The sequence below is a fragment of the Furipterus horrens genome, unplaced genomic scaffold (assembly GCF_987537825.1).
Source record: "Furipterus horrens unplaced genomic scaffold, mFurHor1.1.pri manual_scaffold_4, whole genome shotgun sequence".
Lineage (NCBI taxonomy): Eukaryota > Metazoa > Chordata > Mammalia > Chiroptera > Furipteridae > Furipterus > Furipterus horrens.
Window position 1 is genome coordinate 44,472,137 of NW_028327174.1, and position 26,253 is coordinate 44,498,389.

The 26,253-nt window shown below is 37.9% G+C and overlaps 1 protein-coding gene across 2 annotated transcripts in view; it reads right to left on the reverse strand.

Annotated features, from left to right (window-relative positions):
* The window catches only part of YAF2 (YY1 associated factor 2), a 72,795-nt gene extending 51,862 nt beyond the window's left edge, over nt 1-20,933 (reverse strand). Inside the window, exons 1-3 of one of the 2 annotated variants that reach the window (XM_090275520.1) lie at nt 20,723-20,933; nt 20,169-20,294; nt 18,233-18,578 (exon numbers count right to left, since the gene is read on the reverse strand). In XM_090275520.1, the coding sequence (XP_090131646.1) occupies nt 18,377-18,578; nt 20,169-20,294; nt 20,723-20,748 (354 nt within the window). In that variant the 5' untranslated portion in view covers nt 20,749-20,933 and the 3' untranslated portion in view covers nt 18,233-18,376. Of the gene's footprint in view, nt 1-18,232; nt 18,579-20,168; nt 20,295-20,722 lie in introns of those variants that run through there. The other variant, XM_090275519.1, reaches the window with a different exon arrangement.
* Between the last annotated feature and the right edge of the window lie 5,320 nt (nt 20,934-26,253).

Sequence of the window (26,253 nt, forward strand, 5' to 3'; positions counted from 1 at the left end):
AATTCTTGAAACCAAGATGGACCTAAGATTTTATTAATTCTATTAATTTATGGAGCTATAATCAGGAACTATCTGTTGAAGTATGGGCTTAATGATAGATTTTACTAAATAATTAAAGCTCTCTTTCTTGAGAAACAAAGTTAGATACTGATAGAATTTTACTCATCTCCTATCCTACCAATATTAACCTCCTTTACTTAACCTTTAGGTATAATGCAGAACTGTTGTTAACTATCACGAAAAGCTTAGCACAAGCACCATGCAGGATTATCTTGTTACAACTTAAAAATATATATTTTAATGCCAAGTTTGTTGAAATAAACATTATATAGAACTCAAGAGGAAATCCAAGATTCTTTCTGATGAGAGTAGAGGCCATTTGACATGGCTCACCATATCCCCTTCTTTTGAAAACATTATCTTCCCTCTGTTTCTGTAACATTACACTTTCCTGGGTTTCTTACTCCATATTTAATTTTTCTTATCCCTCCATTTCTTTCTTCTTCTTTGTGGATGCTCTTCTTCTCCCATCACAAAAATGTGGTGATGTTTCTCAGCTTTCTGTCCTAGACTCTCCTTTCTCATGCTGTGCAGTCTATTCTCTCCCTGATCCACCTTACCACTCTCACGTCTTCAACTCAGTCATGTACACGTATGACTACCCGATAATTATTGACAGCCCTGTTCTCCTTCCTAAGCTTACAACTCACATACCTAACTGCCTCATAGATCTCCCCTCTCAGGTTTCCCTCAGATACCTGAAATTAAACAAATCTGAAAGTGAACTATTTATTACCTTCCCTCAAGCCTGCCCTTCCTCCTGTTCCCCATGTCAGTGAGAAGTACCACCATTTATGTACCCAGCGACTTAAGCCAGAATCTGGGATTCTTTTCTTCTCCCCTCTGTACAACCCAGCTTCCTACTTTCTACAGCCATATGCAATAACCCGTTAGGTCCTATAAATTTGCACCTTAACATATCAAGAATCCATCCATTTCTCTCTCCCACAGAGATATTATCCTTGTTGGGCCACACTACTGTCTCTTGCCTAGGCTATGGCAATGGCTCCCACTAAATTGTTTCTCTGCCTCTAGTTAAGACTCAACAAACAAGTGAACAGGACATGAGATAATAAAAGCTGTATCAACTGCAGTGTCAACTATGCATTGAATTGATGGCAAAAGAAAACATTTTAAACTGCTGAAAAAGCTGAGTATGAAGAAGGTATATTGGGTTTACATAAACTTTTATCAAACAAAATGGACATAATAAAACATAATCCATGCAACTGACAGGTTCATGAAATAAAATTAAATCAATGTTCCTTAAAAAACAGTAAGTAGAGAACAGTTTAAAGCAGTAACAGAATCTGATAAATGATAAAGAGCCTTTCCAGTTCGCTTAAGGGTTGTCAATACCTATGTAAGACACAGTGACAGAAATTTTTATCAATATTATTTACAATTATTATCTTTATTATTAAGAACCATGTTAATTTCCTTAAATCATTCATTACATTTAATCACCTAAAAACCCTATGGTTATATGGCTACAAATAGCAATAAAGCTGAAATTTAAACTGAAATGTAATGCCAGTACCAATGGTACTACTCTTAAAGGCATTAGTCCAGGGGAGAAAAGAGAAATAAAAACAAAATATTTCTATACACTGTGTAAATACAATCATCAAGTTCTGCATAGAATGCTTTAAGAGTAATTGAAAGGGCATTCATTCTGGCCTAAAGATAAGGGAGTGCTTCTTGAGAGAAATGATGTTTAAGCAATCATAAAGAATTAGAAAGAAGCCCTGACTGGTGTGGTTCAGTTGGTTGGGCATCGTCCAGCAAGGTGAAAGGTCACCGATTTGATTCTCGGTCAGGGCACATGCCTGGGTTGGGATTCAGTACCTGGACCAGGTGCACAGGAGAAGCAACCAATTGATGTTTCTCTTTCACGTCGATGTTTCTCTCCCTTTCTTTCTCCCTCCCTTCCCCATCTCTCTAAAAATAAATAAAATCTTAAAAAGAATTAGAAGTAGTGGAGGACGGAAGAGTACGAGGCAGAGGAAAGCATAATATGACACATAATAAGATGACACAGCGGCCTAAAAAAGACATGACCATGCTCTCTTGACAATACAACCTTGAAAACAGGCTGACTCTTTACAGCAAATAGCAAAAAATGTTGCTTTAACTGTTTCAATTCTTAAGCGTATATACACTGCTTACCACTATTAACACTACCAGAGTACTTTCTTGATGTTAGAACCTTTACTGGCAAGGCCTAAACCTTTACTTGACAGTCCACATCAGGTTACTAGGGAAATGTTACTTTCTTAGTAGAAAACAATTATTCTTATGCTCTGGTTTTGTCAGTTACCCGACTAGAATCCACATGTTTGACAACAGGAACTCATATTCCTATGTGAATTATATTGCCACTTGTGTATTTGATGTTTTTAGCCAACAGTTTTTGAGGACTTACTCTATAATAGGCACTATGCCAGGTACCTTCCAAGAATTATCTTATTTAATCCTCACAACTCTATCAAGTATATGTTATTATATCCATTTTACAAATGAAAAGACTGATTCTCAAAAAGGTCACACAGCCAGAAACTGGGGAGAGCAATATTTAAACCCAAACGGTAGGACTCCAGAGTCTAAACTCTTCACTACAACATAATTGTAGAGAATTATTAAATATTGAAGTTCTTTTTTGGCTTTCCATTATCATCCTGAAAACACATAAAAATTTAAGATAAATATGTATTTGAAAAAATAAAACTAGATATATTTTCCTGCACCAAAAATATGGATATATAATGAAATCCTATACAACTGGAGGATAGCAAGATTACAGCTGAAATGTAAATTACCAAGGAATAATACAGAAGAATGCTGTGGAACAAAGACATTATATTTATGGACAATTGGCAACAAGGGAATAGTGACCAAATCTGATAGCCAGATTTTTATAGATAATGAAATTGTCTTATTAAATTTTATCAAATAGTACAATTTGATGACATTATGAATTTAATATATTTTTCATCTACAAATTGCATTGCTCATTATTCGTCTAATAAGATGAGGTAGCTCTTGGCCTTACCATCCTTGGTCTTAAAAAAGAACGAAGTGTCTAAGAAGATGAGTAAGGAGAAAGGAAAGACACAGGAAAGAAAGGAGAAAGAAAAGGCTTTTCACAGAGAAAGCTTCAAATCTTCCCACCACTATACAAAGCTCATTATCAGCTCTTCCCTTTGAAATGTGAGGCTAAGGAGTCTTGTCACAATTGACCCCGACCGTCTGTACTCCACAGCAGTATCTGAGTTATAGAAGGCTAAATGGATAGAACAGGGCAATGATTTTCAAAATAATGGTTTGATAGCAAAATGCCTTTAGGAAATAAAAATCAAGACAAATCCTAATAAAGAAAACGTGTAAGAGCGTAGGTGATTCAGATGAAGTGGAATGGGGAGCACAGAGCTCCACTTGCTTGCTCCTATTGGCAGACAATCAGACAATTTCAAGAGACATCAGGGTTCCAATCAGCACAATTCAAAACCCCTGAGCCCTTCTGAGGGCAGGCCAGCTCTATTTTACCCCAATGAACTCTTCACCTGATCCTAACTGGCAAACCTATCTCCTTCCACTCCCTTATTCCTGCAACTTGCTCTCTCACAGGAGGCTTCCATAGCCAGCCCTGAATGAGCTGCATGGTTGTATTTGAATAAGCAGAAGCAGGGATAAGAGAAAGAAGGTATTAATAGAGGAGGCATTTTTGGACATAAGAGATCACAAGGGAAGTGTTGGCCAAACAGAAATGGGGCACCATAAACAGAGACACACCCACACACTCATATGCCTGTACACGCAAGCATGCCACATGCACACTCATACTCACAACCCTGCCTGCACATGCACACGCACACACACACACTATAAAGGGGGAAAAGGCCCTTTGGAAAAAGCAGATCAAGTGAAATGAACACCTCAGAACCTTGCCCAGCTCATTTATCTTATCCTGAAAAAACTAGAGCAGTGCTTCTCAAATTTTAATGTGCATACGAATAATCTAGGGATCCTATTAAAATGTAGGTTCTGGCTCAGTAAGTCCTAAGTAGGGGCCTGAGAGTATTCATTTCTAATGAACACCCAGGTAATGCCTGGGTTGGTCTTTGGACCAACTTCAATAGCAAGGGTCTACAGAACAGTATGTCCCAATATATTCAGGTCGAGTAGAATTGAGAACTGCTAAATAAAATATGATAAAACAAGTTGTTCTACCAGAGGACTTCTCAGAACTTTGTTAAATTCCACTAAGATATGATATGCAGTATTTTCCAAGCTTTCTTGACTTCTTGTTTTCAAAGAGCATTCCCCAGGGATAGCGTTTGTGAAACACTGGAGCACAGAGGATCAGGCAAGGTGAAAGCAGTTATGGGATGTCAAAGAAGACCAATTATGTAAAAGTCTCCTTTCTCCCATTTTTCCAAAGAGATACCTCAGCTTCCACTTTTAAATACTAATATCTACACCTGAAAAGACAGAAAAGAAACACATTTTAATAAGTAGCCATCTCTGGTTGGAGATATGATGATGGGCATTCCTGTTTTCCTCCTTATAGCTATTTATTTTTTAGTATCATCAATAAGTATGGAATACTTTTGTCATCAGAGAATTATTTTCTTAAGGAAAAAAATAACTCTATCCACCATGCTCAGGTTATTTACATTCGCATTTGAAAGAATTCCTTTATTCAGATTTACATAAAGAGAAGGTTTTCTAGTAAAGGAAGAACTATTGCTAGAGTGAGGAAAATAAAGGAATCAGAACATTTTAGAACATAGGCTAGAAATGAATACTAGTGAGGCGACTTTGGGCCTTGGGGAAATAAAAAATAGGAAAAAGGGATGGAAAAAGACAAAAGGAAACCAAAACAACTTTGCGTACTCTGCAAATGCACATAGAGCTTTACTTCTTGAACAGCTACTTCTCTTGCATTAAATATTATCTACTTGCTGCTGTTGTATGTAGGTTAATCATTCCTAGTATACCCAACAGAAGTACACTATTGTTCAAAGTACCCTGGATCAAATTGTAAAACAGGTAAAGATGAAGTACTTTAATTCATGTCTAAAAATGGTCAAAGGGCTGTAAAAACTTTTTATCATACACATATAATCAAATTGGTTATTAATTATACTATTAGTGGTTCTTAGTATTTGTATCCCAAATAAAAGAGGAAATAATATCTACAGGGACTGTTCTCCTAAGAAATATGATAATATCAAAGAAGACAGGATACACAGCACAATAAATGTTACTATAAAAGACATCCAAATAAAGTTCGTTAATATTTGTACTTCAGAAATATTACTTCACATAGGAAAAATAACTGTTATTTTACTCTTCATTCATTATAAAGCTAGCCCAGGTTTTAACATATGTTATTATATTAGTTTTAAGTATCAGGCTTAATGTTTGAAGTTACCAAGATGTACAGCACTAGATCTGGGTATAGTGAAATTTACAAGGGATCCTTATGAAGTTACCTGCTAGCAAATTTAAAACGCTACCACAGCAAGGTAATAAAAAGGACTGAAAATCCAAATACCTGAATCTGACACTAGCTGGCTACTGACCTTGAACAAGTCACAATCTTCCCAGGCATGTTTCTTACCTGCCAAGGGGATGCTAGGCTCAGGCCATAAATTCCAACAAATAGAAAAAACCTGACCCAGCATACTGGTACGTTTTACCTGGCAATTTTCTGAACACATTGCATACGGGTGGCGAGAATTCTCATCATTTCTAAAAGGCATTTAAATTCCCCAGTACTCAACGTGTTAAGACAGTGTCACAACTCAGCTGAAAATCCTAACCAAGAAGGTTTTGCAAACAATAGTGGTCTCAACCCATTTCAAACGTTTGAATGCAAACACCTCTACCTGAAACTCTTCAAGATCTTCCCTCTGAAGACTATTTTATCCCTCTACCACAAAGGTTTCAAGAAATGATTAAACATTATAGATGCACTTGAAAGGTCCCGTCCAGCTCTGAACTTTTCAGTAATTCTGTAATTTCCCATAGTAAACAATATTACAGAATGGAGTCCATAATGAACCTTTCAAAACAGATGATTATCTATCACAGATCATACTCAAAAGGTAGAGATTTTAGCAAACATGAAAGCCAATAAATATTGTGGATGTTCAACATCTATTAAATGAATAACTTACCAAGTCCCTATGACATATTTTTATATACTTGTAATACCAGTAAAATCACAACATATAAAAAATGATTATTTAACGAAAATCTGTCTTTCAAAAAAAAAAAAAAGGACAAGAAAAAACAAAACCCTAAGATTTCATTAAGTCCTTGAATGAAAGTTGATACCCCACAGAATGCTAATTGTTCTACCAAAGTATGCTGGCCCTATATGTAACCATGAAGCAAAGAGTTAGAATAAGCAAAGAAACCTTTTACCCAAATAGGGTTGTTTTATAAACCTGTTTATCAGAGATGGAAGGGTAAAAAGATCAACCAAACAACCTGAGTTCCAATCTAGGCTCTAACACTAAATCTATGATGAGATGATCATCTTCCCTTCCTCCATGTAAGGTGGTTTGATGAACAAAGGAAGGATATATAGGAAAGAATTCTGAACAGTGTAGTACTACATAAATGATAATTTAAAGATAATGTTTTTACTGAATTCCTACACCCCCCACAAACCACCAATAATAACTAAAAATTAATTTGGCAGTGATAAATAATATGTTTTCAAATGCATACTTAACAGTAATGGCTACCATTTAGTGAGCACTTACTATGTGTAAGCCACCATGAGAGAGCTTTACAGCAATGAACTCATTAAACCTTCTCAGCAATGCTTTTTAAAGAAAAGAACTTGAGTAGCAATGCCAGTATAACCAATAAGATAGATGAAGAAACACACGTTAAATTTAATAATGTCCTATTAAAAAAGTATTTTAGTCTCCAAAAAAGTGGATTCTGGTATAAGAAATATGTATAAATTTAAAGTCTATAATATCCTATGTCACAGGCAAGTAATCATTTTAGTCTTCTGAAATCTTCAGTTATATAACTATTATCTTAAAAACATACACATCCTATACACACACACACATGTATACATGTACAAAGACAGAAAAAGACGGTTTAACCCAGCAATGAAGGGGCAGCTTCATTTGACTGAAATTTCTTAGAAGAAAGGTAATCCACCAAATTAGAAATTGGCTATGATGTTAAAGCACATTTTATCAAAAGTCCTTTACTAAGGGTAAGTGGATGAGTGTATAGGGGGGTTAAATGGTGATGGACAGACTTGACTGGGGGTGATGAACACACAATACAGTGCACAGACATGTGTTGTAGAACTGTGTGTCTGAAATGTGTAAAATGTTGTTAACCAGTGTCACCCCGATAAATTCAATAAAAAATAAAAAAGTGCTTTACTGATAATGGCAACAGCAATAACTGATTTCATACTTAATTTGAGCACAGAACTTCTCTAAAAACTAGGACTATGTTAGAAAATCAGTTTTAAATTCCTTCTGTTTACTCCTTGGTGATATTATCTATCTTCTTTTCTGAATTCAAACTGCCGCAGAGCTGGAACTTGGTCTCACCCACAATTCTATAGTCCTAGTATAATTCCTGACATATGGTAGGTGTCAAATAAGCATTGCAGAACTCTAGAATTTGTTCCCTTCCATTTTCTTCCAATAATTCACACATGTATGCAGGAGGGTTCTTTTCCAAATAATGCCTCATACAACCTGTGTCAGAATTTCAACTTCTTCAAAGTTTATTTTAAAATAAATAAATTTTCCTTTCTTATACCTATGATTCTCCTCTAACAAACCTTTATTGAACACCTGTTACCTCCTAGGCACTTTGTCAAACATCTTCATATAAGATAATGAAAAACTCTATTTCCCTTAGAAACTGACAGCATAACAGGTGAGTACATGCATATATGTAACTGAACTATAGTATGTGAAATGATATAAAAACATCACAAATTGATTTTGAGGCACTAAGCAGATTTTAGAAAGAGAACATAGTTACTTTCAAGGCATTAACCAACAAGCCATCCTTCTCTAATTATTTTTCCTCAAGAAAGAATATTCAGCTTCCTGAGAAAGCAAAAATCAACACTGGATTTATGAGTAAATGCTAAAGCTAGATGGAGAACACAATCAGAGGTATGTACAAAAGACACACAAAAGAAGGCAAGTTTGGGATGGGCCTAGGAGAATATCACAGACATGTGAGCTGGGCATTAAAGAATAAGCAGTTAACTAAGTGGACAAAATGATAATGAAATTCTAGAAAGATACCAGCAATGCCCTGACTGGTGAGGCTCAGTGGGTTGGGAATCATCCAGCAAGCCAAAAGGCTTCTGGTTCAATTCCCAGTCAGGGCACACACCTGGGTTGCAAGACAAGACCAGGGAGGTTCCTAATTAAGGGCATGCAAGAGGCAGCAATTGTTCTTCCTGTTGCACATAGATGTTCTCTTTCTCCTTCCATTCCCCTCTCTAAAAAAATAAATAAATAAAATGTAAAAAACATAGATGGCGCACAGGTAAACATGGCTCGCCTCCTTGCACATTAAAATTACAACTAAAATAACTAAAATACAGAACCACCATCACTCAGAAGAGTCAGGATTCAAGTGGAATAGAAGTCTGACAACTATGGAATTAAAGAAACCACATCCATTCAGACTGGTAGCAGGGGCAGAGACATGAAATGGGCTGGTCTCATATCCACATGCAGTACATAAAAATTCAGGAGGAATGTTTTGGGAGCAAGGAGTCCCAGCCCCACACCAGGCCCCCTAGCCCAGGGATCTAGTGACAAGAAGGTAAATCCCCATAAATTCTGGCTCAAACACCAGCAGGGATTGAATTGGTGGAAGAAACTTCTGAAGTCCCAAGCAGTCCTTAAAGAAACCACACAAAGACGTACTCAAATTCACTCCTTCTGAGCTCCACCACAAGGTAGCAGCTTGAAAGGCACCAGTGGCATGCAGAGAGAAACTCAAGTGTCTGGCAACAAGGTGAGAGCTAGCAGACAGCCTTCTCCCAGACACAAAGGCAAGCAGAGGCCATTGTCTCTTTTCTGAACCCTCTCCCACAAAGTCACAGAGCCAGCAGGCTAGTGCCATATCTGAGGTTCCTACAACCTGGCTAACACTATTTGCCCCACCCTGGAGATCCCCAGAGACTCCAACTCATCCAGCTTATAGGCATACCCAAGCTGCTTTTCCATATGAATGGCTGGTCTCGGCTCATGTTTCACAACTTCCTAAACCCTATCAAACAAACAAGAGCCAGCCTCAGTGAGCCCCCCATCACTATACTTCTTGCTAAGTGGCCCCAGACCCAGCACTAGCAGCAATCAGCCTAAATTCACAGGTTGGCTTCACCTGGGAATCTCTAAGACCAGCACAAGTAGCAGCACCTCAGATTGCCTTATAGCTCAGGCAGGGTAATCCCAGGCAAAACACAAGTGGAGGTTGACATTGGCCTGCGCCACCCAGGAAACCCCAGAGCCTGCATACCCAGTGGACTGCTACAGACCACATCAGAGCACCACCACCCTAACCCTACACAGCTGCTCCTCCCTGGAGGGTAGGTTGGTGGTCAGTGGTCACAGCCAGTCCTTGCACCTGACTGGCCTGGGTAAATCCCTCCATTGACCTGCTGACAGCAATCAAGGTTCAACTACAAGAGGAGGGTGTACTCAGCCCACACAAAGGATGCACCTCGAGTACCCAGCTTGGATGATAGGGAAGGCTGTGCCACTGGACCCTAACAGGACACCTACTACTTTAGGTCACGCCACCAAGACAGGGAGTTATATCAGCTCTACCTAACACATAAAAACAAACACAGGTAGGCTGCCAAAATAAGGAGACAAAGAAACACGCCCCAAATGAAAAAGAAACAGATCAAAACTCCAGAAAAAAGAACTAAACAAAATGGAGATAAGCAATCTATCAAATGAAGAGTTCAAAACACTGGTAATAAGGATGCTCAAGGAACTTGTCTCAACAGCATAAAAAAGATCCAGTCAGAAAGGAAAGATATACTAATTGAAATAAAGAACAATTTTCAGGGAAATAATAGTAGAGTGGATGAGCTGAAAATCAAATCAATGATTTGGAACTAAAGAAAGCAAAAAACCACCAAATCAAAAACAAGAACAAGGATAGTGTAAGCAGCCTTTGGAACAACTTCAAGATGCCCAAAGTTTGCATCATAGGGGTGCCAGAGGAGAAAAGAAAAAGCAAGAAATTGGAAACCTATTTGAAAAACAATGAAAGAAAACTTCCCTAATTTGGTGAAGGAAATAGACATGCAAGTCCAGGAAGCACAGAGAGTCCCAAACAAGATGGATGGAAAGAGGCCCACTCCAAGACACATCATAATTAAAATGCCAAAGGCAAGATAAAGAGAGAATCTTAAAAGCACCAAGAGAATAGCAGTTAGTTACCTACAGAAGAATTCTCATAAAATTGTCAGCTGATTTCTCTAAAGAAAGTTTGCAGGCTAGAAGGGACTGGCAAGAAATATTCAAAGTCATGAATAGCAGGGACCTACAGTCAAGACTGCTCTACCCAGCAAAGATATCATGTACCATTGAAGGGCAGACCAAGAGCTTCCCAGACAAGAAAAACTGAAGGAGTTCATCATCACCAAACCAGTATTATGTGAAATGTTAAAAGGACGTATTTAAGAAAAAGACCAAAACTATGAACATTAAAATGGCAAAACATACAAATCTATCAGCAATTGAACCTAAAAACAAACTAAGCGTACAAGAAGAACAAAGAAAGAATCATGGATACAGAGAGCATTTTGATGGTTGCCAGATGGGAAGGGAGTGTGAGGGAATGAGTGAAGAGGTGAGGGGATTAAGAAGTACAAACAGGTAGTTACAGAATAGCCACGGGGATGTATAGTACAGTATAGGAAATGGAGTAGCCAAGAACTTACATGCATGTCCCTTGGACATGAACAATGGTGTAGGGACAGCCTGAGGGAGAGGGGGTGCTGGGTGGAGGTGGTCTAAGGGGGAAAAGTTGGGACAATCATAATAGCATAATCAATACAATATAATTTTTTAAAAAAGATATCAACAACTAACCTTGTTAGTCTGACTCTGAACAATTTGTAATAAAGAGGGACACAACGAGGAAAAGTCCATTATTTTCTTAATTTCTGTAGTTGTGAGGTGTCTGCTAATTTACATTATTTATCTTTAAAAACAGTAAATTCATAGATTAAACAATACTACCTCGATCAGAATGTAAAAATTAGAGTTCAATTTTCATTATAATTAAATTTAACTTGTCTTGTTAATTTTAAATTCAGTATAGTTCAAACAAAGGCAAAACCTGAATTCTAAACTATTTTTCAGTTAAACACTCTCAAATACCACAAATCTATTTAGTTTTAGTATATTTTAATCCTTGATAAACCCTCAATGTCAATATCTTAACTTTAAAAATTAATTCACACTGTGTTCATGGATAGGAAGAATTAACATCATTAAAATGTCCATACTAGCCCTAGCTGTAGCTCAGTGGAGTCAGTGCTGGCCTGTGAACCAAAGGGTCATCAGTTGGATTCCCAGTCAGGGCACATGCCTGGGTTGTGGGCCAGGTCCCCAGTTGGGGGCATACGAAGGGCAACCACACATTGATGTTTCTTTCCCTCTCTTTCTCCCTCTCTCCCTCTCCGAAAATAGATAAATAAAATCTTTTTTTAAAGATGTCCATACTACCCAAAGTAATTTGTAGATTCAACGTGATTCCAATACAATGGGCTAAAGATAGTTTATTCAATAAATGGTGTTGGGAAAATTGGACAGATACATGCAGAAAAATGAAACTGGACCATCTTCTTACACCACACACAAGAATAAATTCAAAATAGAGAAAAAGCTTAAATGTTAGACCCCAAACATAAAAATTCTAGAAGAAAACACAGACAGTAAAATCTCAAACATTTCTTGAAGCAATTTTTTATGGGATATATCTCCCCACGCAAGTGAAACAAAAGAAAAAGTAAACAAACGGGACTACATCAAACTAAAAAGTTTTTGCACAGCAAAGAAATCATCAACAAAATAAAGACAACCCACAGAATGGGAGAACATATTTGCTGATGTATCTGATAAGAGATTAAATCCAAAATTAATAAAGTACTTATAAAACTCAACACCAAAAAAAACTCAATTAAAAAATGGGCAAAAGACCTTAATAGACACTTCTCCAAGAACACAGAGATAGCAAATAAATATATGAAAAGATGCTCAATGTCACTAATCATAAGAGAAATGCAAATTAAAACCCAAATGAGATACCATCACACCTGTCAGAATGGCCATCATCAGTAAATCAACAAACTATAAATGCTGGCAAGGATGTGCAGAAAAGGCAACACCTCTGCACTGTTGGTGAGAACACAGATTGGTGCAGCCACTGTGGAAAGTAGTATGGAGATACCTCAAAAAATTAAAAATGGATCTGCCTTTTGACCCAGCAATCTCATTTCTGGGGATATATCCAAAGGAACTCAAAACACTAATTTGAAAGAACATAAGCACCCCTATTTTCTTTGCAGTGTTATTTACAATCACCAAGATAATGGAAGCAGCCCAAGTGTCCATCAATAGATGAATGGATCAAACAACTATAGGATATTTACACAATGGAATACTACGAGGCCAAAAATAGAAGAAAAGTTTTACCCCTTGTGACAGTATGGATGGACGTGAAGAACATTATGCTAAGTGAAATAAGCCAGTCAAAGACAAATACCATATGATTTCACTCATTTGTGGAATCTAATTAACAAACTGAACTACGAGCAAAATACAGACAGACTCAGAGAGCAGGACAACAGCTGGTGGGGGGGATAGGTTAGGGGTGGAGGGACTGAGCAAAAAGGAATCATGGACAACAGTGTGGTGATTGCTGGGGGGATGCCGTTAGAAGCAGTCTAAATGGTAATGAAAAAAATTACAATAAATATTTTTTAAAGTGGGACAGTATATAAACATGCCAAAATAAATATTAATTCAACAGAGAACTTATAATTTAGTCAAAAAATAAAATATATATAATATGCTATACTCTTTCTTGACTTCAGCAGTATACCTCTCATTTTTAGCTGTACATATAAATTCCAACAGTCTGGATAACAAGACCTACATAAGCAGTAGTACGTGATATTAATAAAAATAATAAACATAAAACTTTCCAAAGTTATCCCTTAAAAATGCTAAGATACTCATATAATATCATCTTTGAAATAATGATAAAACATGAAAACAATGTCAATTTAAAAAATGATAAAGCTAAAACTGTTCAAAAACTGAGAGAAAAATTTTATTTTCTACTTGCATGCATGCTTTTAAGAATTTATATGACAAGAATAAAAATAAATATGGTAATAGAAAAAATAAAACATGCTAAGTTCTGCAAGTATATTCTAATTTTTCTTCAAAATAACCACATATTGTGTTATAACATTATTGTGCTATAAAAATATTATTGCCATGTTTAAAAATGAAGAAACTAAAACTCAGAGTCACTCATCTCAATTACCAGTCTAGCTGTAAAAATTGTGCTTTAACTCAAATAACGCAGCATCAAAATATAAAGCAAAATTGTGAAAATAAATAATGCTAAAATAACTGGTATATACCTATAAATCATGAACAAAATAGTCTTGATATTTTTTAAAACACAGTTATTGGAAAAGCAATGCCAGGTGTCAAATTACAAAAGTCAAATTCAAAAAGAAAACATTAATTGAAAAAGTTGAAATGCCTACAATGCCTACTTTACTAGCTTCTGGGGATACCAAAGTGAGTAAGACAGACCCTGCCCAGAGGGTTTCTCTTAAGAAGTACTATCTGATCAAAATACTTCAGTGCTAATGCAGCATGGGATTGGTCCGGGAACACAGCAGAAACAGAGCTAGGAATGTAGTTTAGGGACATATTATTAGGGTCTGGAATACCATTCTCAGGAGCTTGACCTTTATTCAGGAGAAACTGGACAGTCTAGTACAAGGACCAACATAATTACATAGCTTTCAAAAAACATACTGAAGATAACATTAGCAGCATCCTGGGAAAAGGACAGATATATGAGAAAATCCAGAGAAAAACTGAACGTAAGGGATGATGATGAGTTAGAATCAAAGGTGAGTCAATGATAGTTTCTCGCTTAGGTCCCAGAAAGTTTGTGCCACATACAAAGAGAAGAAGCCTCGTTGGGGTAGGCAGAAATTGATTTTAGAGAAGGAAAACTAGGAAAAAAATAGTGTTACAGATGAAAAGGAGAATTTCAATTTTTAAAAAAAGTTACCAATATCAAATAATACGAAGGTGACATAGAAAGAGGATTGAGATTAAGCCACTGAGTTTAACAACTAGCTCACTAGGTGTCAGAGAGATCTTACTCAACAAAGGATAAAGGGAAAGAAAAGAATGCTGCTGAAGTACAGCTATTGTTTTGGAGAAACCCAAGTTAGTAAAACTCTAGACCAAGCAGTTCATAAACTTTTTTGCCTCAGGATCTCTTCACACTATCAAAAGTTAAAAGAGTTTTTGTTTATATAGGTCTTACCTGTCAAGAAATAAAATACTTCCTTGGAAATCAAAACATAAAGGAATTAAATATATATTAACACATTTAAAAATTAACAAAAGTATATCACATGTTGATATAAATAACTTTATGGGAAAAAAATCCTGTATTTTCCAAAACAAAGATAATTTTGCATAAAGAGCAGCACTTGTATATTTCTGAAAACCTCACACATCTGGCTTAACAGAAGATACTGGATTGTCACATCTAGTTCTGCATTCAATTTGTTGCACTATGCTGTTTTGGTTCAAGAATATGAAGAAAATCTGGACTCCCACAAATATGTAATTGAAATAGGGAGGGATATTTTAATAGCCTTTTCAGATAATTGTAGATATCTTCTTTGGTATGACATAAAAACACAAGAAGTAGTTGTTTCTGAAAGTTTAGCTGCATGTGAAATCTGAAACCACATCAAGTGAAGTTTCCAGTGTTCCCTTAAAACCCACTGGTTTATCTGACAGTTTGAATGGATTACATACATGTGTGATTTTATAACATAATATATTGATTTTGGGGCAACACTGGGTCACTGAGTAACAGATCTTCCAAATATTGACAAAATTCATGATAAAATATCAAAAATTACATTCATTGATATTAGCACAAGAGCACATCTTTAAAGTATTGGGAAGTTCTTAAGCTCACAGTAGTGGTTACAAGTTTTCAAAAACTCTGATTTTCACTTGAAACCTCATTATTTATCATTGTCAACAAATAAGATCAATTGTTTTCCTTGAAGTGACAGACTCACTGTGCTCATTTTTGAGAAAATATCCACTAACTATCCAAGTCAGAACAACCATAGTTTGCCAGGCATTCTTTCAGGTAAAAATGATGTTCTATGAACAAAAAAGCATCTAGTTCTGCTTACTACTAAAACGATTGCACAAATCCTTTCCCTTGAATCAACCACTCTACTTTAGTATGAAGCGGAATTGCTTTACATGTACTTTCTAGTTAATGAGACAGAATATTTTAAAAGGCGTAAGACTTCATAAAATTAGTAACTTTTATGCTTCATCAAAGATATTAAGTGAAACTGATATTATTTTTACTGCATGTGTATGGTAGTAAAGATTACCATGAATGTACCAATTTGGCGCCACTACTGATTCATGCTAAGGGGCCAGCAGTTTTACCCACCATTGCCTCTACACCACCACCGCAAAAGTCAACACAGTGAAAAAGGCAGGAAAAAAAAATCTTAGTATGATTATGAAAATAGTTTAACTCTCACAGGTTTCTTAAAATCATCCTAAAAGGGAGCTCCAGGGTTCCTCAGATCACACTTTGAAAACCACTACTCTAGACTACCCAAACACAATCGTTTTCAAAAATTTTCTATAAATACTGAACCCATGTAACTACTCTAACCCAACATACAGGGAGGAAAACCAACCAACCAACCAACCTCCTAGAATAAGGAGTCTCGGAACAACTGTGTGGGAGCTGGAAAGGCTCCTCAGACAGGTAAGGGAGGCTCAGGAACGCTGCATATCTGAAAAACAGACCGGCTTAGATGGTCCTCCATTTTTTTTTTTTTCCCCATTCCCACACCAAAAGTCTAGGAGAATCTGTGCCAAAGTTCAAATTAGAAGATAGGGTGCAAGTATGGGAAGACAATGATAATACTAAAATGATTTTTATCAGATAACTGATTTGAGGTTTCTTCAAAATGTGAATTCTATACAGTTTATTCCCACTTTATAAAGGCTGAAATAATTCATTCTTTCTATCAACAATCACATCCTAACCATAACAATGTGTTCAGTTAGATACAGTATTTTTCTTTACATGAGTAAGTTTTACCTCTTCAGCTCACACATAAAAACAGAATTACTAATACTTCCCCATGTACAGAATTTGGTACAATTCAAAGTGTTTCTGATAAGACAAAATGTAAAATGTTACAGAAGAAACCAAGAAACATCTATTTTGCTCACCACTGTATGCCCAATACCTAGCTCAGCCCTTGTATAAAATAAGATATTCAATAAACATTGCTGAATGCTGGGTATTGAAGTGGCTAAAATGAGTTAAGAACCCTGGTTGCCAGTCTCCCAGTACAACACCTAGTGCTCTTTGTACAATGTGAAATCGTTCTCATCATTCTCGAAAATAACATCTGAGGAATCTAAAGAAACTATTTCAATTAACTCTGAGAAGATACATTACCAGTTATATTTGAAATTACACTAGAAAACCTGCTATGAACTAGGTGTTTATAGGTTCTCATTTAGATCACAGTTCATCATTATCATTTTTTAATATTTGCTATCTGAATGAAGCAGTAATTTCCATTCCTATACAAAAAAGTGGCAATAAGATACTAATTAACTCAATCATCATACATTGATTGTACCATCCTCATTCATACACTGGAGTCAATATTTCATTTTCGGTGATGATTCAGAATGGTTCTTAATTTCTTAAAGTTTCTTGGGTTTCTATATGAGACACTTACTGCCCTTTAAGAACTACAGAGACTATGTAGCATCTCTGATAACAATTTGTCACCGTAAATTTTCTTTTTCAAATTTTTTCCTGTCATTTTGACATATATCATTTTTTGTTCACAAAAGCAAAATGTAGAAAACCTGAGGTACTTGAGTAGTTATTTAGATTCTGGATTGAAAAAGAGATCAATAAAATTTAAACTAATTAAGGCCAGCAAGTACCAACTAAAGTTCAAATGTAGAAATTGTTAAAGAAGAAAATTTATCAATTTAGGAATTAAAACTACATCAAATCACATTTTATTTTAAAATATTGGTGTGACTATAACTTCATTTCATTCCATACAGTTATTCTACAGAAAAACATGACCCACCAAGGATATAGCCAAACGAAATGGTGTTCTGTTGCAATATAAAGGATTTGAACTAGATATTCTTTAAAGAAAAAAAAAGAAACTGTCAGTGAAGACTTTACAGGGAGACCATAAACTCCATCTTCTCTGGAGGTTTAGAAAGAAAAGATTTTTCAACTGTCTGGGATGGCTTACACTTGGCTTCCTCCCATTTGGCACTGAGAATCAGTTCAAAGGTCAGTATGACCCAAGGAATTCAACTCCCTTCTGTCACAAACAAGTCATTAGCAATCTGCATTCTTCTGCTCTGCAGCTCTCCAGCTTTGGTAACCCTCAACCCTGAAACTACCTTAACTGCTAATTAACATGCCAGTTGTAGAATTATTTCTTCCAACTACTGAAACTTCTGTTTCTCAATAGTGCTCTGCAGTCTTTTAATCCTGTTTTCTACCATTACCAGAGAGGGCAATATTTTGTGGCGCCAATCAATATCTGCCCTATTAACAAAGCCCTGCTCCATTGTTCTATCCAAACATGGATTCCACTCTGATTTTCAGAAACAGCGGTAGGAAAATAACAGAGAAATTAGAGCTCTTAGGTATAACTTTCAGCCAAAATCAAAAGAGAAGAGACAATTCAGAGAGAGGAAGGAAGAAGCTGAGAGGATTGCAGTGTAGAACACTTACTTTTAGGAACAGAGTGTCCCTTAGATTTCTGGTGAGTTGCCCAGAGCCTCTTCAGTTTCAATCCAAATGACAATGCTTCTCTGAGTCCTCCTCAAGTAATCCACTAAAAACTGGATCTATAAGAGCTCAGATGTACTGGTAAAAAATGTCAGGGGCCCCCATGTGGGCCTCAAGCCTCTTTTAAACTAGGCCCACTTCTCTGTCCTGGGCCAACTCCCCTGTGCACTATATTCCTTCTTCTTCCAGGTGCCAGGTAGTCGGCCTGTTTCTTCTCTTCTGAGCTGCCACCACCTACTCTATTTCTCAGGGTTCCTCTAACCCCAAGACTGGCTGTGGAGTAGGCCACCAGCTTCCCCCCTTCCTTGCTGTCCCTGCAAATAAACATATAGGCTCTTCTAGTTTCAGTATTTTTCTAATGGCTACAAGAAAATAGAGGGAACAACAAAAAGCAACAATATCGTACCAGAGATTAAGATTATAATAACTGTCTCCACTAAAGTTCCTGCCTCCTAAAACCAAATTTTCTGAAAATTACTTATTGAGCATTGAAAAAAGTACAAGGCACTAACATAGATATACAATCTAAACCCAATCCAACCTTATATAAAGATATAAAAACATTCTGCTTTTCAAAAATACTTAAATCACGGGTCCAAAAATAGTTACCACATTCATTCTAGCAAATAGGTACTTTTTTTTATTAGACTGGTTCTGTTACATTCCTTTGAATTCTACAGATGTTTGAAAGTTTGCTTGTTATAGGATATCATGAAAAAATGCTTACATCTCACCCAATGTAAATGGAATATGCAAAAAGCATATTATGATTTACAAAAAGATATGTCAAAAGCAGCTAGCTTTACTAAGCAAATCTTAAAATTTTAAACTACTGTCAACCATTTCTGAATCTACACTTTAAAAATTTAATAAAATGCTCTAAATTATGTTTAAAAATCTGGATATCTCATTTTTAGAAATCTAATTTCTACTGAATATAAATCTAATGTCAATATTGCATCAGCATTTTTTAAAAATGGCATATCACAGTGGTATGTTTATACTCTTGTGATAATTTAGTTTGTAACAGTTTGTAATATCAAAATACATGTTATCTAAATATCAGGCTATAAATAACAGGATTAAAATGAATTAATTTATAGGCGACTTTCCTATAAAGGTGAAGAAACTCTAAGTGCTTGGCATATCAAGAAGATCACAGACTTTGAATTTCCTGGATGATTTCTTTATCCACTTAATTAACTTAAGTGTTTCTTAAAAGATTAAGTTATTGCAAGCTTACAATAAAACAAAGACTGAAAATGGGCAGAGACCATTTAATCTTATTTGCATAGTCTAACAGATTGCCATTTGATCAATCTAAAGATATTCAGATACTTTAAGTAAAAATATGTCCGTGCCTGGGCTCATCTTCAACTATCTATTTATAAAATATTAGCGAATTGGAATACAAACACTAAACAAAACCTTGATCTGACCCTACCGGACGTCTGTATTAAAAAGGGAAGTTAAATCTATTCTACATTCTATAATCAGATACTTTTTGTTTTTGAGGAACGAAATTAAATTACATCCTTTGCTCCTAAAGAGGTCTTCAGGGTTTCTTTGATTCCTACATACTAACACAACAATGCAGCCAACATTATTATAACCAGAATTGGGGGTGGGGGGCATTACACTCAGCCATACGAATTAAATCGCAGTAGCTAATGCCTCCCTTAAATAATGTATTCTCTCTTGGCAGCAAAAAACGTTACACTCTCTCCAATTACCCCTCACCGCAAACCATCGCTTGTGTCGCAACCTGACCCAATTCCTATCACGGCCACCACCTCAGTCTGGCCTCAGTCTGCGAGTGTCACGGGAGGGGGCGGCAGCCGCAGGGGCATCCTGTGGCCGCGACTTAGCGGCCCGCCAGCGCGCGGGGCAGGCTCTGGACTCACCGGGTGGAGGTGCCCTTCCGCACATCGCACATCATGCACTTGAAGGCCTCGGCGCTGTTCCGGAAGGTGCAGACGCTACAGTCCCAGTAACCCTCATCCGAGGACGGCTTCGGCTGCCGCTTCGGCCTGCAGGACAAACCCGGACACGACGCCGGCGCGAGGTCACCAGCAGGCCGTGCCCGGCTCCTGGGACCTCCGGCGCTCCTGCCCCGCCCCCTGCCCCAATTCCGCGACCCCCGCCCAGCGGGCCCCCAGCGCTCTGCTCCAGCTCGGAGGGGGCGGGGGGAGAGTCAGGAAAGAGGAGGGCGCGAGCGCGGCAGAGTCATGGCTAACGCTGCTGCCACCGCGGCCACTCTGACACCCGAGGCTATGGCTCCGGCCGCCGCCATCGCGGCTCCATTGTGGGGCAGCAGGCGCTGGCCCCTCACTGGGAGCAGCAGCGCCGTCCTCGTTTTCGCCCCACTGCCCCGGGGATGAGTGAAGCTGCTGCCTGAACTCCTGCGCGAGGGCCCTGCCGCCTGCGCAGTGTGGGCCCGCAGGCCGGGTGCTGTTACCTGGTAGGGCTCTTCTTGTCTCCCATGGCTTGGCTACAGATGCACGCAGAGAATCGCTGCTGCTGCTGCTGTTTGTCAATAAGGAGGATAATAACCCTGGCGGAAGCGGGCGGGGGAAGAGGGAGAGAGGGGGCGGGGAAGGCCGCACCACTGCGCTCGGAGCCGCCGGATCCCACGCAGCCTCCAGCTGTCGGGGAAACTCCTGTCTGAGTGCACGTGACCCGTGCCCGCCAACCAGCGGCCGCGCCGGAGACTTCAAACGCGGCCAGCGCGGCCCAGCACCCGCAGCGAAGCGAGTTAGCGGGCGGGAGGCGTGGGGGTGACTCTGCAGCTTCTGGCGCCTCCGTCGTTTGTCGTTTCTTCGCTCTGCGTTGCTTCTCTTCAGGATCCCGGGAAAGCTGGGGGTGCCACGCGCTCCCGAGCCCCTCTCTCTGTCCCGCTGAATGGTGGGGAATGCTCCACCATCCCGCAGGAAGGCTGGTCCGAGGTGGGGCGAGAGTTTAGAGGTCAGCCCAGTTTAGGACCAGTTCCTGGGTGAGGTCTCCAGGTATAACCGCTTTTCTGGCTGCAGCAGCCCTTGGCTACTCAGATCCAGCTCGAAGGATACCTCGGGGAAGACGGGAACCGACCAACGAAAGGCCATTGCTAGGGGCCTTAAAATACTGTCTGGTTTTACGCATGTAAATGCTCTACGAAGTAGGGATTGTCGCCTTTAATTTAGAGGATATGAAACCGAGGCTCAAAAGAGGTTCGGCGACTTCCTCCGTTTACATAATTAGAAGATCACAGCCAGGAATCTAACCCTGGTTTTAATTCCAAATGCACTGTTTTGGGTTCCCAGGCCTCTATAGTAACTGCTTAAAAAAAATTTTTTTTAAGTACTCAAAACTTTTTAAAATAACGGGTTTACATGTGCATGAACGCAATCTGTTGGCTAAAACAGAACACCATCCTCCCAGGTCTCATTAATTACCTCAGTATACTGGATGCTCTCTTTGTACACTAAGACTCTAGCAAAAACCAGCTAACTGGTCTCTGAAAGTCTACCCCAACTCCCCAATCTTCAATAATCCACAACCAGATTAGTAATAAAACGCTGGTAGCATGTATCACCACACTGATCAAGGATTTTGCTAAGGCTCTCATACTCCTTAGCCTGATATTTAGGACTTCCACACCTTCTCCCTAACTCCCACCCCGTTCCCCATCAGAAAAGCTGCCTCCTGGCAAAGACTACAGGTGAAATTCATTGATTACCCTCGCCAAACCTTTCAAAAAAAAAAAAAGGGGGTTATTTCTGCATAAAATATTTCCCTCCTTCCTTTGACCATACTGTTTCTACCCATCCTTCTAGATTTACAGCAAGTCTGAATTACTGTAAAGTAATAATCTTACACTATCGAAATTGGTTTTAATGTACTACAAAGGAAAGAGAAGTCCTGGGTTCTCGGCCTACTCTCCATGTTTTTTTTCGCTGACGGACCTCGGCAATTATATGCTTAATTTCTGTAATTCTTAGCTTCTTCATCTGCAAAATAGCGTCTGTGTTTATGAGGCTGTGTGATTAATAATAAAATAACTAACATTTTTTACTCTATGCCAGGCACTTTGTAAGTCTACACTAACGCTTATTCAAGTACTATGCAAATGTTCTCATCAACTAGACTATCCCTTCATTTGAAAGACAAGAAACTTAGAGCCCTGGTTAAGTGGTTTTTCTTTCATGAAAAGGCCAGGATTATAGCTCAGATATCCTATTAGACTTTCACCAACTCTGCTTTCTGATTAACTACATCACCCCAATTTAGAGGGGCCTCTGAACTCATGGCACCATCTGTACTTCTTGCAAGTGTCACTTGTTGAGACTCAGACCTAGATTCAGAAGCACAGAAACCATGAGAAATATGATTGAGGAAAGCATACAAAAGAACTTGCACAAAAAGGGATAACACTGTGAAAAAATGACTTTGTGTGATACCGTCATTTCTTCGCTTTCAGTTTCTGTGCCTTTCTCAGGACTTCCAACAGCAAAATGTTGGGACAGAGCATTGGAGGTTCACAACCAGAATGGTCCCTAGCAGCCACTATGAGGAGGGTCCAGGGAAGAATTTGCCATTTTCAGTGGAAAACAAATGGCGGTTACTAGCCATGATGACTTCGTACTTTGGAACTGGATTTGCCGCACCTTTGTTTACGGTTAGGCACCCACTACTTAAAAAATAAGGATGTTTTCGTTAATCCATGAAACAGATATGAAGAGGAACATTTTAAGAGGTGCAGTCTCTTTGAAAAATGGATCAAACTGTTGAACTCAACATACTAGATATGTTTGTAAATAATTATTGCATTAAAAAAAAAGAAAGCCTACAAGAGAAGATCTGAGGCTTAGTCTTCAATCTCTCAGTAATGCAATGGGTAAACTTAGGTTAGTCACTTCTTTTTTTCCCATCTGTAAATTAAAGAAGTTAAAATTATTTTCTCAACTAAGGTCCAGTTCAAACATAAGACACTGTGATGTTTTTAAATTCCTCAACTGGCTGGATGTTCAAGGAGACTGACTTGTGTGGTCTACCTGCAAAAGTGATGGCAACAATTGTAAATTCAATCCTATTTTAAAAGCTTGATTTTGGGGGTGGGGTTAGTTTAGTTGACTGGTGTTTTGTTTTTGCAAAATGGAGATACTTTACTAATTTTGTTGATTATAAAATTTATATGTCGCCATTGTGTTAGTTTGTATGGTGCCAAAACAAAATACCACAGACTGAGTGGCCTAACAACAGAAATCAAGGTTATCTGCAGGCCTGGTTCTTCTGAGGCCTTTCTCCTTGGCTTGTAGATGGCTCTCTTCTCTCTGTGCCTTTACATGGTCTTCCCCCTGTGTGTATGTGCCCTAACATCTTCTTTTAAGGACAGCAGTCATATTGGATTAGAGTCTACCTTTAATTACCTCTTTGAATACTGTATCTGCAAATACAGTCACATTCTGAGATACTGGGGGTTAGGACTTCAACATCAATTTATTAGGGGGTACAATTCAGTCCATAACACCAGTGTAAAAATTTCAGCAAATATTTTTTTGATTAACATATCCAGCGCATTATTGTAACATTACTAGTACAGGTTCATAATCCTTATCTGAAACCCTTAAGCCTGGATACATTTTGTAAATAAGACATTTGGGGATTTTCAAAAGGGAGTATGGTACAAATACTACATAATTATCTAAGCCTCTGAATAGGTTCTGAAGTAGTACCCATAATCAAATGCATTAGTATTTATGCAAAACATTAAATATTCACACTATGTTGAAAAATAAAGTCTATAAATCACCTTACATCCATTCTACTCAGGTTTTACTGCTAAATGATTACAGATCAGGGAAAATATGAAGATGCTTTCAATTGTCAGTGCTTTTTTGATTACAGGTTTATGAAAAAAGATGTTCATCTGAAAGAATTTGAGGGCAAATTAAGATTGAAAATATTAAACTTAAAAACATCCATATTCTCTGACCCTGCAGTTCCACTTTGGGGAATATATCCTAATGATACACCGTAAGTGCATAAAAAGTTTTGCATAGAAACAGTCGTTGCAGTTGTTTTAATAAACATTGAAAATAACCTGAATGCCCATCAGAAGAGAAATAGTTAAATAAATAATGATCTAACAAAAAGACTAAATTTTAAGCAGTCAGTAAAAACAATGTTGAGGAACTGAATAGACATTTTTTCCAGGGAAGACATACAGATGGCCAACAAGTACATGAAAAGATGTTCAACATCACTATTCATATGGAAAATATATAGTAAAACCACAATGAGATACCATATCACACCTGTTAAAATGGCTATTATCAAAAAGACAGGAAATAACACGTGTTGTCTAGGATGCAGAGAAAAAGATACCTTTCTGCACTGATGGTGAGAATGTAAATTGGTGCGGTCACTATGAAAAACAGTATGGAGCTTCCTCAAAAAATTAAAAATAGAACTACCATATGATCCTGCAATTCCATTTTTGGGTGTTTATCCAAAGAAAACAAAAACACTAATTCAAAGAACATGTACCCCTCTCCATGTTCATTACAGCACTATTTACAGTAGCAAAGATATGGAAATAAATGTCCATTGGTGAATGAATGGATAAAGAAATTGAGGAATATATACATATATATAATGGAATATTATTCAGCCATAAAAAAGAATGAAGTCTCATCTTTTGAAACAGCATGGATGGACCTTGAGGGCATATGGCAAGTGAAATAAGTCAGACAGTGAAAGACAAATATCATATAATCTCACTTACATGTGGAACCTAAAACAAAAACAAAACAAACTTATAGATAGAGAATAGATTGGTGGTTGCCAGAGGCCGGGAGTGAGAGGAGGGTGGCAAGTGGGTAAAGAAGTCAAAAGGTGCAAACTTCCAATTGTAAAATAAATGTCATGGGATGTGATGCACAGTATGGTGACTATAATTAATAATACCGTATTGTATATTTGAAAGCTGCCAAGAGAGTAGATCTAAAAGTTCTGTATATATGGTGACGGGTGTTAACTAGGCATATTGTGATAATTTTACAAATATACAAGTATCAAATCATATTAAACACCTAAAACTAATATAATGTCAATTGTACCTCAATGAAAAATTAAATGACATTGGCTCAAAAATAAATAAACATAGGGTAAGTGTTATTTGTTGCACTATTATCTTTATATTCTCTTTTGCTCTCTTGCACAAATTTAAAAAAACAAAACCAAACCTATGATGACGAAGAATTTGTAAGAAAAGGCAATGCTTATGTTGTAATGTTAAGTGACAAATGCAGAATATAAAATTGAGTATAAAATAGAGACTAAACTGTATAAAAAGCATAGAAGCCCTAGCTGATGTAGCTCAGTGGACTGAGTGCTGGCCTATAAACCAAAGGGTCGCCAGTTCGATTCCCAGTCAGGGTACATGCCTGGATTGCAGGCCAGCTCCCCAGTTGGGGGCTCACAAGAGGCAATCATACATTGATGTTTCTCTCCCTCTCCTTCCCCTCTCTAAAAATAAATAAAATCATTTTAAAACTTTTTTTTTAAGCATAGAAAAAAAGATCAGAAGGAAACACAGCAAACTATTAATGGTGGCTTAACAGTCTCAATTTCTTTCAGCATATTACAACCCTTCTCAGAGAAGGAAAACTCTGACTCCAAAAAACCTCCGCTGCCTTGCGGCATACCTCTTCAGGGGAAAGGCTAAGGGAGTAAACCCCGACAGAAAATCCGGAGCCGGAGTCCCTAAGGCGGTTTGACGTTGTAGTCAACACCGGCAACTCCTGCGGCGCACCTGAAGCCAAACTGTATTGACTCCGTCTTTCCCTTGGACCCTTCAGCTGCGAAGAGAGGGGGGGTCTGCTGCATGGGCAACAGCGGACCCTCCATATCACCCTGCCCAGGCTCTGTAGCTTCAGCTTCACTGGAGAGGACACTCCAGCGTCATCACAAGATGTCGATTCAACACGGGAGGAGACAGATACTGTGTCA